Below are 13,489 nucleotides of genomic sequence, written 5' to 3' on the forward strand. Positions count from 1 at the left end.
ACAGAGCAATAAGGGACAGAGAAATATGAAGGAAATGTGAGTTAATTTAATGAGATGCCATTTCACGGATGCCATATTAACCTACATTAGATGTGCTGAAAACCACCTACCGCTTCCACCCTGTGTAATTAATCCTTCATCTTCAAAGATGTCGAAACTCTCCTGGCGAGGCTGGGTTGTTTCTGACTTTAACATCTCCAGGGGCATTCGCAAGACAGTGAGATTATACTGAAGTGAATGGGACAGATCATAGCTGTAACTGAGAACATAACTGAAACTTAATAAGAATTATAAAAGCAAAACATATTTCAGTCTTGGCTCCTATATGGAATTAAAAACTGAACCACCTTAGCACCCATTCAATTACTTGGAAGCAAAACCATTCAAATAAACACTATAAAACACAGTAAACCATGAATATAATTAGAAACTTAAAAATCACTACATCCTCAAAAAATTAAAAATAGAAATACTATACAATCCAGTACTTCCAGTTCTGGGTATTTACCCAATGAAAAAAAAAAACACTAATTTGAAAAGATATATGCACCGCTATGTTTACTGCAGCATTATCTACAATAATCAAGATATAGATATGGAAGCAACCTAACTGTCCACTGATAGATGAATGGATAAAGAAGATGTGGTATATCTATACAATGGAATATTACTCAGCCATTAAAAAAATGAGCTCTTGCTATTTGCAACAACATAGATGGACCCAGAGGGCATTACACTCAGTGATATATGTCAGACAGAGAAACAAATACTGCATCATTTCACTTACATGCGGAATCGAAAAACCAACACAAACAAACAAACAAAAAACAGAAATAAACTCACAAATACAGAGAACTGGTGGTTGCCAGAGGGGAGGGGATGGGGATGGGCAAAACAGGTAAAGGATATCAAGGGGTACAAACTTCCAGTTATAAAATAAGTCACAGGGATGAAAAGTACAGCACAGGGAATATAATCAACTATATCGTAATAATGTTGTATGATGACAGATGACTATATCGTTGTGAACACTGAGAACTATATAGAATTATCAACTCACTATGTTGTACACGTGAAACTAACATAATATGGTATGTCTACTATGCTTCAATTAAAAAAATCATTGCATGACTTAGGCATTTGCACAATTAGAAATATACAATACAACGCTAATGATCAACATTCACTGACTTGCAATTTGCATTTTTTGCTTCACAGCGAAATCACTTTAACTTCACAGCCTTGTGCAAAGGGGTCACACTCTCATACATATCTGAATGGAGTTCCATAGATGTTACAATATCCACAATATGCAATAGTGCACAGTCTGTACTCTAGTTTACATATCAACAAAAATAATTCTATTAATTGTTAGTGGCAATACCATAATCGACTTCATAATAAAACAGGAATAAGCAATTAATACAAGCCATTACAATAAAACATGTTTTAGGAGAGTAACAACCATCCAAAAAGTTGTAACAGTCTTTGCAAATAAAATTTGGCCTTGAGGCCAAAATAAACCTATTTTACAATCCTGATTTCACATAATTAATAATTTTTAAAGTATCTCTAGCTATACATTTTAGCACAGAATTTCAGAAGGTATCTAGAATTCTTTAGATTTACACAAATTCATAAAGTACTTTAGTAATATTTTAAGGTGGTTACAATTTTGCCTGGAGACTTACATATTATTTCAATTATTATTTCTTCTTTAATTTATTCATATAATTTGATTGAAATTAATCTGTTTCATCTGTGAAATTCAATTTTACCATATTTGCTAGATGGAGCCATTAATTTTACTAGCATCTAATTTCAGGGATAAATATTGTATTAAGACATTGACTTTTCGATCACATTTACAATAACATCAAAAAATAAAATACTTAGGAATAAATTTAACCAAGGAGGAGAAAGATCTTACACTGGAAATTTATAAAATACTGATGAAATAAACTGAAGACACAAAAAAATGGAAAGATACCTCATGTTCATAGAGCAGAAGAATTAATGTTGTTTAAATGTCCATACTACCCAAAGCCATTCATAGATCCCTATCAAAATTCCAATAACATTTTTCACAGAAATAGAAAAAACAATCCCAAAATTTGTATGGAACACAAAAGACCACTAATAGCCAAAGCAATCTTAAAGAACAAAGATGGAGGCATCACACTTTCAGATTTCAAACTTTTTTACCAAGCTACAGCATTCAAACTAGCATGACATAAAACAGACACATAGATCAGTGGAACAGAACTGAAAGCCCAGAATAAACCCATGCATAGAGAGTCAACTATTTAGCAAGGGAGCCAAGAAGACACATGCAGAAAGGATAATCCCTTCAATAAATAGTGCTGGGAAAACTGGATACCCATATGCAAAGAATGAATTGGACCCTTGTCTTACACCATTCACAAAAATTAACTCAAGATGGATTAAATATTTAAATATAAGACCAAAAACTATAAAACTACTAGATGAAGACAAAGGGGAAAAGCTCTTTGACATTGCTTTTAGCAAAGATTTTATGGATATGACACCAAAAACACAAGCAACAAAAGCAAAAATAAACAAGTGGGACAACAGCAAACTAAAAAGTTTCTGCACAGGAAAAAAAAAAGTTAACAAAATAAAAAGGCAACCTATGTAAAGGGAGAATATATTTACAAACCATCTATCTGATCAGGAGTTAATATCCAAAATACATAAGGAACTCATAAAACTCAAGAGCAAAACATAACAAACAAACAAAAAACCCCAAAATCCAATTTAAAAGGGGCAAAGGACCTGAATAGACATTCTTCCAAAGAAAATGGCCAACAGATATGTGAAAAACTGTTCATCATCACATCAGGGAAATGCAAATTAAAGCCACAATGAGATAGCAACTCATACCTCCTATAATGGTTATTATCAAAAAGATAAGAGACACACATTGGCTAAGCTGTGGAGAAAAAGGAACCCTTGTGCACTGTTGGTGGGAATGAAAATAGGTGCAGCCACTATAGAAAACAGTATGGAGGTTCCTAAAAAATTTAAAAATACAACTACCATATATTCCAGCAGTCCCACTTCTGAGTATATAGCCAAAAGAAATGAAATCACCATCTTGAAGAGATATATGCAGCCCCCTGTTGACTGTAAGCATTATTCACAATAGCCAAGACATGGAAACATCCTAAGAGTCCAACAATGGATGAATGGATATAGGATATTACTCAACCATAAAAAAAAGAAGGAAATCCTGCTATTTGCAATAACATGGGATGGAATTTGAGGGCAGTATGCTAAGGGAAATAAGTCTAATTATTTCTATATGTTCTTCACTTCTATGCAGAACCTAAAAAAGCCAAACTCATAGAAATAGAAAGTAGAATGGTAGTTGCCAGGGGCTGGGGCACGGGAAAAGGGTAGGGTGGGAAAAATGGGAAGATGTTGGCTACATGGTACAAACTCCCAGCTATAAGATAAATAATATCTGTGGATCTAATGCATAGCATGGTAACTGTAATTAACATTAATGAATTATAACTTGAAATCTGTTGAGAGTACATCTTGAATGTTTTTAACACACACACACACACACACACAATTATGTGAGGGGATGGAGGTGTTGACTAACCTTATTGTGGTAATCATGTCACAATACATATGTGTATCTAATCATCACGCTGTACACCTTAAACTTACAGATGTTATATGTCAATAATATCGCAGCAGGTGGCGGTGGGGGGAGGATGTTGATTTTTAACTTTTAAAAATCAATTTTTCCGTTAGAATAATTGCCTTATTCCAGCCTAATCTTAAGAATGTAGTATATCCTTTTTTAAGCTTACTTATTAGACACAAAAACCATAACTGACATACTTTTACTTCTGGGATGACTTGATCCCAGAGCTCAGTATGGGGATGCAAACGAAGTTGAAATCGTGGAGAAGACCATTTCTAACAGTACCACCAAGTTTCAGTAACAACTTGCAGATGCTATAAACATAAAATTAAGCAATAAAGACAGAAAAGCAGATGACTGAGATAAACATAATGGAAATAAACATTCAATAAACATTTGTGAAAGTGAAAATGCTTTCTTTAGGAACCCTTCACTAGACCACTGCTAAAATAATGAACTTCCTTCAGCTTCACAACAATGAAAACATAACCCATTCTACATAGTAAACATGTTTTTATTTCACAGATAAATAAGTGGTTAACTGTACAAACAACTTAAAAGTAAATTTAAAATAATGCAAGTACCCCATCAGTGCATAGCACCAATAGCTACAACACTCTAAGCCCTTGTTTGATCCTTGGGACTCAAGTCCTTTTTGGTGCATGCTATTTTGTGTTCTCCCTTTTTAGTTTGGATAATACAGCTGACAGAATTTTCCATTTAGCACAATAACTGCATCTCCTAGGCCTACATATTGGTCACATCAGTGGTGGTATAATACTCTATCTTAATGCACTGTTAGAATTTACTTGCCCATCATTCAGTTACTGGTATTTGAGTTGTCCCTGCATTGGCTGGTTTGCTGGTTTGGGACTATCATAAATAGAGAAGCTATAAATGTCTCTTTATAAGTAGGAATTAATATTTTCTCTCCTAATTTATTTTCTTAGGATATGTTTTCATAAATGCTTTATGCCACATTCCTCTTCAGGAAAACATTAATTTACAAGATCATTAGCGGTATGTTGGTATTATAACAATTCTTTCTATTATGGATTTATTTTTACCTAATTTTGCTAGATTGTTAACTAAAACAATCTGTGAAATTGTTACAACTCTGTATTAGAAACTGAATGCAAATTTCATTCATGTAATTAAAAATTACAAGACTATTTCATTAAAATCCTACCTAAAACAAAGATGATTTTTATAGTGAGAATACTTCCCCTGTAATTTGTCCATTCAATATTCAAACATCAGATTTTTAAAAGGAAGAAATACCTGTATCTTTATGTTTTTAGATGAAATCTTTTGACCGATTAAAAAAATAGAGGAAGTAGCACTGTGTCCTCTGATTCTGTTTTTCCACCCTGGAAAATAATATAAACACATTTCTCCTGTCAGTCAGGAGAAACTAAGTTCAAACTTACCTAAAGTAAAAATTGCTAGATAGGTCCACATTTTGAAAGATTCGTAGATACCTAAAAAAAAAGCAAAATAAAAAAACAAAAGCATATTACAGTCACACAGTACTATTATTTTTTCATAGCTTGACATAGACATTTATACTTGTAAATGCTCTCATTTAAACTGAGGAATTCAGGGGCTCCTGGCTGACTCAGTCAGTAGAGCATGCAACTGATGATCTCGGGGTTGAGTTCAAGCCCCATGTTGGGTATAGAGATTACTTAAAAATAAAATATTAAAAAAAAAACACAAACTGAGAATTCAATCCAGAACTGCAGTAGGGATTTCACCTGAAGCAATTTCTAAGTCTGTTGATTGTCCTTTCAGAGTCCCTTAACTTTACAGTTTGACCATTTCCTCATCACTGATCATGCCAGAGAGGGAAAGTCATGCACTTACATGTGTGGAGAACTTAGACTCGGGGAAAGAAGTAAACACCGTTCTTGTTACTATTATGTGCTTTGTAAATGCTGTGAGGTTGGAGAGGAGAGTAGCAAAAACAAGCAAAAATGTTTACAAAAACCATAATTTTAAATTGCAAAGTTTGCAACTGAAAAAAATGTACAGAATAAAATATCTGTATATCTACCCCTCAGGATTAATAAATGTTAACATTTCTTTCATATTCTTTCAACTTTTTAAAGACCTTTGATCACAAATGGGTACTGAATTTGTCAAATATATTTTCTACAAATATTAAGATGATCGTAATTTTTCCCAGCAATATTTTAATGTAGTGAACTGCTCTAGCAAAATTTTCTACTGTTGATACAACCATGCGTGGCAGGAATAACCTCAACTTGTCATTATATATGAAATATTTAGTAGTACTGTATTTTATTTCCTAATATTTTACCAAATCTTTTTTTAAGTTTATTTATTTTTTTAGTAATCTCTACACCCAACATGGAGCTCAAACTCATGACCCTGAGATCAAGAGTCACACGCTCTTCCAAATGAGCAAGCCAGGCACCCCACCAAGTCTTTTTACTTAAATGAATTATTATATTATATAGTTTTATAAATATGTTAAAAGTTTTACCTATGTAGTAAAAGTACTTCAGTCTACCTATAACAAGCTATTAATATAATTTTATCTTATTCCGGATAATGTCCAGTGCTACACAGTATTAATCCCAAAATAATTTCACTCTCTAAAGGAAGTCAAATCACTACATAGAACAACATAATTTGTTTTACTACTCCTGGCTAAAGAATCATAAAGATGAGGTTTATAAATAATATAAACCTTTTCAACTTTTTCCCATCCCTTGGATGCATATGTGCTGATCAGATTCACTGTTTTAAAAAAATTGATTACTGAAGTGTAGTTGACAAAAAATGTCATATTAGTTTCAGGTGTACAACATGGTGATTCGACAATTTTATACATTACTCAATGTTCACCATAGTAAGTATACTTACCATCTGTTGCAATAAAACATTATTATAATATTATTGACTATATTCCCTATGCTGTACTTTTCATCTTCACGACTTATTTCATAACTGAAAGTTTGTACTTCTTAATTCCCTTCACCTCTTAATTGTACTTCACTTAATTCCCTTAATTCCCTTCACCTATTTCGCCCATCCTGCCACCCCTTCCCTCTGGCAACCACCAGTTTGTTCTCTGTATTCATGAGTCTGTTTCTGTTTTTTGGTTTGTTACTGGTATTGTTTTTCAGATTCCACATATAAATGAAATCATATGGTATTTGTCTTTCTCGGTCTGATTTATTTCACTTATAGAAAGAACTGCAAGAGCTCTTTCTCTTTATGGCTGAGTAATATTCCATTGTGTGTGTTTTTGTGTGTGTGTGTGTGTGTGTACCACATTTTCTTTATCCATTCATCTACTGATGGATACTTGGGCTATTTCCACATCTTGGCTATTATAGATAATGCTGCAATAAACACTGGGGTGCATGTATCTTTTCAAATCAAAGTTTTTATTTTCTTTGGGGAGTACCTAATTCAATTTTAGTTAATATACCATGCATGCCTGTAAACTATGTGAGATATAATTTTTTTCAGTTAGTGTAAGACAAAGGACCATTTTATCTGTTAAATTCTTATTTTCATCTATGAAACAGATTATTTTTTGGGCGCCTGGGTGGCTCAGTTGGTTAAGCAACTGCCTTCAGCTCAGGTCATGATCCTGGAGTCCCGGGATCGAGTCCCGCATCGGGCTCCCTGCTCAGCAGGGAGTCTGCTTCTCCCTCTGACCCTCCTCCCTCTCATGCTCTCTGTCTCTCATTCTCTCTGTCTCAAATAAATAAATCTTAAAAAAAAAAAAAAGAAAAAGATTATTTTTTAACAACCCCACTTCCAAATATCATCAAAGACAGTATCACCAGAGTCCAAAATCTACGAATCTAAGAGGGCCTTAAGCAAGAGAGCCACACCACCTTTAAATTTTGGTTTGTGTATATAGAACAACACTATAAAAGTATAGAGTGTAATTAAAATCTAAACTTAAAAACTAATAAGGGGTACCTGGATGGCTCAGTCAGTTAAGCATCCAACTCTTGATTTTGGCTCAGGTCATGATCTCAAGGTCATGAGATTGAGCCCCATGTTGGGCTCCATGCTGGGGGTTGAGCCTGCTTGAGATTTTCTCTCCCTCTCCCATTGCCCCTCCCCCACTCTCTCTTTCTTAAAAAAATTACTAAAAAAAGAAAAAAAACTAATAAGCATGCCTAACTTTGTTCCGTTTTAACCCTTATGTTTATAATAAATATATTTATGTATTAAAATAAATCAATTCTACTCTTTATCAACTTATTAATAGACTTTTCCCACATTCCCAAGGCTCCGATAATTTTCCTCCAAACAAATCTACAGAAAAATTGGAAGGAAAAACAGTACAATAAATACCAGTATGTCCTTCATCTGAATTCACTGTTAAATCTCTCTCACACACATATACATTCTCTCTCTTTAAATGCACAAGTTACATTTTATTTTCCTAAACCATTTTCAGTAAGTAGCAGACATGATGACACTTCACTCCTAAATATGAAAAAAACAAAATCTCTTAAATAAGAATATCATTTTTACACTTAAAATTTAATATTGATTCAATATCACCTGGCATATTATCCATATACAAAATGTCCTCATAAACTTCTTTATAGCTGTGTGTATGGGTGTGTATACATGCCTCCGTTATACATTTTTCTTTTTAAAGATTTTATTTATTTGACAGAGAGAGATAGTGAGAGAGGGAACACAAGCAGGGGGAGTGGGAGAGGGAGAAGCAGGCTCCCCGCCAAGCAGGGAGCCCCATGTGGGGCTCGACCCCAGGACCCTGGGATCATGACCCGAGCCGAAGGCAGATGCCCAACTGACTGAGCCACCCAGGCGCCCCTCTGTTATACATTTTAATCCAAGATCCAACAGATATTCAGGTGCTGCATTTGGTTGTCATGCCTGTTCTAAAATCTAGCAGTCCTTTCGCTTTTTCTGTCTTTGATGACATTGACATTTTTAAAGAGTCCAGGCCAGTTGTCTTACAGAATGCCCCACAAGGATGGATTTGTCTGATTATTTCCCATGCTTAGATTTAGGTTAAATGTTTTTAGTGAAGTATTGTCAGAGGGGAGGATGGGTGAAATAAGTGAAGGGGATTAAGAGGTACAAACTCCCAATTATAAAATAAGTCACAGGCATGAAAAGTATAGCACAGGGAATATGGTTAATAATATTATAATAACGTTGTATGGTAACTGCACTCACTGTGGTAAGCACAGCATAATAAAACAAAAATATATATATTTTTAGCAAGAAAACTACACAGGTAATCTGTGCCCTTCCCGCTGCTTCATATTGAGAGGCAAATAATGTCAGTTTTTTCTCATTATTGGTGATGCTAAGTTTGAACATTTGGGTAATTATGTTTGCCATTTTTTTTTCTTTGTAAATAAAGAGATTCATGGAGTATATGTTGAGACTGAGTGAATATTCTGTTCCTCAATGATAACATCTCACCTAATGGCTTTAGCTGCTTTTGCTGATTTTCACCTAAATCAATGTTATAATGGAGCTTTATAATAGAGCTTGAACAAAATTATAGAATTCTGAGCTAGTACTTTACATTTTTAACATAACATCTATAATCTTTTGAGTATATTTTGTCTTCTAATTGGTCTATCACATTAAAAAAAAAAACAAAACAAAACAGAAGTTACCACCACTACATACCGAGCTTCATCAGGATGAGTAATTCGTACAGAATCATTAGGTATATAGATCATATTTGTATCTTCAATCTTATATATTGCATGACCTCCAATATCTGCCATCTTCCTCCTTTTAGTTATTAACACAATGTAATAGCCTTCTAAAAACCTGACAAAACCTACACAAAAGAGAGACAAATATAATGTTTCCTATGCTTAGTAATGCTTTTAGATACATATTTGGAAGGTAGAAGATCTTTGACACATTTCCTACTTTATTTCTATGATTTATAGCTATACAAATTTTCAGTCATATTATAATCTCTAGAAATATCTATACTGACATTTATCTCACTTAAAAAATATCATTCTAAACAATTTTATTTTATTCATTCTTTTATATTTAGTCTCATTCCAAATAGGATTGAGATGCTTTAAGCAAAAACATACACAAGATTAAGGGGAGTTGTTATTTAATAGGTATAGAGTTTCATTTCACAAGATGAAAAAGTCCTAGAGATCTGTTGTACAAGGCACATATAGTTAAAACTACTGTACTGTACACTTAAAAATGGCTAAGATTGTAATATACATGTAAAATAAATCAATATATATACTAGTAAAAAGTATATAAAAACAAACAGAAAACCAAATAAGTTCTCAGAAACTTACAGAACTGTGCTATAACATGCACTGTGAACCTCGATGGGGGATAAAGATTAAGCACCTCACTAGATTCATTTAATCATGGAACCTCATCCTATTTTTTAAAAAGAAATTAACCAATGAATAAATGTTCTGAGGAACATACTTTGGGATAACTCAAAAGTTAGAACTACACAGACTCTTGATTACTAGTGGCAAAACCTAACTTGAGCCAGCTTTAAAAAAAGGAAATTTATAATAAGGATACTGAGGTGATCCATGACACCAACGGGCAACAATATGGTTGGGCCTCAGAAAAACACCTAGTCAAGAAGCATCTCTGAACATGTGCTCTATTCTTGTCTCTCTCCATAGACTAGCCTCCTCCACAGACTAGCCTCCTCCATTTCTCTGGGTGATGTGGTGGGAAACATAGCTCCTAATAGTTCCAGGCTTTATATCCAAAAGCTTCACTGGGAAGAAACAACTTTTTTTATCAAGTTCAAATCCAGAATTCCTAGGGAAGGACTTGGACTGGCCTAACTTGGGTTGGGTGCCCAGCCCTGGACCAGTCAATAGTTGCCAAGCTATAGAATCACACTGCACTGGAAGCCATTTATACAATAACTAAGTAACTTAGATGGAGCAGGGAGAGGTGGTGCCAGATCCCAGAAAAGTGGATGGTTTCAGCAAACAATATATCCAGTAAATTGCATATCCTTCATGCAATCTTCCACAAGTATCATTTGTGATAGTTAAGCTTTTTATGAATGTTGGAGAGTTATAAAGTTATATTTTATGTCAAATCATTGGAGAACACAAATGTTGTACATTTCTTTAACACATGGTTAAAGAAAGACCATATATATTATGTTCAGAAGCACTAAGTTCTCAGCAACACACCAATTACTCTATAGTCTTGGTTAAAAAATTTTTGGCTCCCATAACTTTTGTTTTGGGAGTGAAAACTAACTCCCTTTGGGGGTAGGGGTCATTTCCAAAATGGCAACATGAGGAGCCCAGCAGAACTTCTCTCCAGTAAAACAAACATAACTGGTGAAATTTATAAAAACAAAACAAAACTGAAGTTTCTGGGAACTGTCCTAATGGCATATAGCTATTGTAGAAATATTTATTCAAGAAAATCTACTAAACCTTGATAAGAACAACAAGTGTGTGGTATCTGAGTCATAACCTGCTTCTCTCCCAGTCCAGTGTGACAGAATATCTACTCCCGGCAGGAGTAGCCAAGAAGATAGTGCTTTCCCTTCTCTCCCCACTTCTCAGTCTAAGGCCACGGTTTCTGCTCAGAAGGTGCAGGCCACCAGAATGTCTCATCTGTCTCCAGCTCACTGTTAACTGGAACTCTATTCCCAGGCAAGTCCCTCTGGGATCAGGGGCTTCCTTCTTCTCCCCAGCTCCTACTCATAAAATGGAGGCTCTACCCCAGCAGGACTGGTCAAGAATACTGGGTCTGCATTGCCCTCACCCTAGCTCACTCATATAATGAGTCAGATGAAATCATACAGCTGACTTCCCATCAGAAACATCGGAGGCCACAAGGCTGTGGGATAACATATTCAAAGCATTGAAAGAAAAAACCTGTCAACCAAGAATCTTATATCTAGCATAACTATCTTTCAAAACGAACTTTCTCATGTGCACGTGTGCATGTGCTCATGCACCCTTGCACTCGTCTCTCTGTTTCTCTCAGAATGTTATATTCTATAAAGTCTGAGCCAGGATCCTGATGCTATGAATTTTTGCTCTAGAAGTGACAAATTCCCACTGTGTCTTGTTATTCTCGGCTGACAAAAAAAGGAAACTAGTAATTGACTATATTAACATAAATGAGCTAAAATATGTAAGAAAAAGATGCCTCAAGGATTTTTATGAGCCAGACTATTGAGGAAAAGATGCCGTTAAAATAGTGAAAAATACTTGTATTTTAGAGACCCACAAAGCACAAACTGCTTTAAAAATGTTCATTTATTCCTTTCTTTGCCTTAGAGACTAGCAAAAAATTCCCCGATTAAAGATAAAGGACATAGGAATAGGGAAGAAAAAAGCTGATGACGATCTCATTAAAAGCAAGTTAGAAAAAAGCTATCCTTTTAGAAGGATAAAACTTATAAAAGTAAAACCCTTGGAAGCAGCATAAAAAAACTCAAGGGCTTAAATAGTAAGTATTTCCAAAATGAATGAGTTTTCCTTTTATTTTTGTTATACTTACTTTTTATGCAAAAAAATCTCTGCAATAATTTCTCAACCTACATTCCAACTGAATTTTAATTTTATGTTTTTAGCTCAAGACTACTTATACCATCCTACCTTTCTCTTCATAATTTGAATAAAGGGAAGCAAATATATTGCACAAAGGAGACTCTTCTACCAGCACAAATGCCTTCAGCTTATTATAAATGAAATTATTTTCTTCTTCCTTTTTACTACCAATGGGAATTGTCGCTCTCTTTTTTAAAAGGTTCCTATTAAAGATTGCCAACAATTAAAAGACTTTAGTATGGCACAGACATCTGCCAGGAGTTAGCCTATTCATCACTTTAACACACTAAAATGAGAACAAGATTTTTCATCTTCATTCTGTGTACTTCTGACCCCAGACCAATTTCACTGAGTACTTCCAAGAAGCCAAGATGACAGTCATCATGAAAAAGTGATTTGTCTCTCTCCAAGTAGAGAAGGCTGTTTCATTTGAAATGGACACCAAGCAAAGTATATAAAAAAGGACAGTGTAAGAGGATGTAGTGGGAGTGCTGGTGGCTAGAGAGGACCCCACCAGTCCACCAACAGTGAAGAATGCAATATCCCTGCTTCAGGGGTCACCATGCCAGCTAGTCATTATCTTAAAAGCTTTCAGGGAGAATAGCACTCTGGCAGAGAAACATGAAAAACCTCCACAAGGTACATAGGACCTTTGTACAACAGAGCCCTCTAGAACCAAAGTGACTCTCTAACACCACATCTACTGCTCCCTCACTAGCCTGAGGCTCACACTTTGTTGTTGTTGTCTTCATTATTATCTTGGATCTGCAATCCATTTCTAAGAGTGTTGCTTTAAATAACAACTGAGTCCATCACTTAGTCGGCTACAATGATACTTATTCTACCACTCCCCCTCAACATACTAGCAGCTTAAAAGACTATCCTCTGACAGGTGACATAGGCAGAAAAAGGCCATAAACCTGAAGCTATATACCAAAAGGGTCTGGGATGGTCACAGAGCTAAGTCTAGTGAAGACTACAAGTAACCAGGGGCACCTGGGTGGCTCAGTCGGTTGAGCATCCAACTCTTGATTTCAGCTCAGGTCATGATCTTAGGGTTGTGAGAATGAGCCCCACATCGGGCTCCATGCTGGATTCTCTCTCTCCCTCTGCCCCAACACCCCCTTCTCCCCCTCTCTAAGAAAGAAAGAAAGAAAAGAAAGAAAGAAAGGAAAGAAAGAAAGGAAAGAAAGAAAGAAAGAAAGAAAGAAAGAAAGAAAGAAAGAAAGAA

At 35.0% G+C, this 13,489-nt stretch overlaps 1 protein-coding gene across 1 annotated transcript in view; it reads right to left on the minus strand.

Moving 5' to 3' along the window:
• Window positions 1–13,489, minus strand: part of FIG4 (FIG4 phosphoinositide 5-phosphatase) — a 121,114-nt gene that overhangs the window by 87,316 nt on the left and 20,309 nt on the right. The window contains exons 4-6 of the mRNA XM_021693354.2: window positions 9,353–9,509; window positions 5,110–5,160; window positions 111–259 (exon numbers count right to left, since the gene is read on the minus strand). Coding sequence (XP_021549029.2) covers window positions 111–259; window positions 5,110–5,160; window positions 9,353–9,509 — 357 coding nt within the window. The remainder of the gene's footprint in view (window positions 1–110; window positions 260–5,109; window positions 5,161–9,352; window positions 9,510–13,489) is intronic.

Source organism: Neomonachus schauinslandi, chromosome 8 (genome assembly GCF_002201575.2).
Source record: "Neomonachus schauinslandi chromosome 8, ASM220157v2, whole genome shotgun sequence".
In the NCBI taxonomy this organism is placed as follows: Eukaryota; Metazoa; Chordata; class Mammalia; order Carnivora; family Phocidae; genus Neomonachus; species Neomonachus schauinslandi.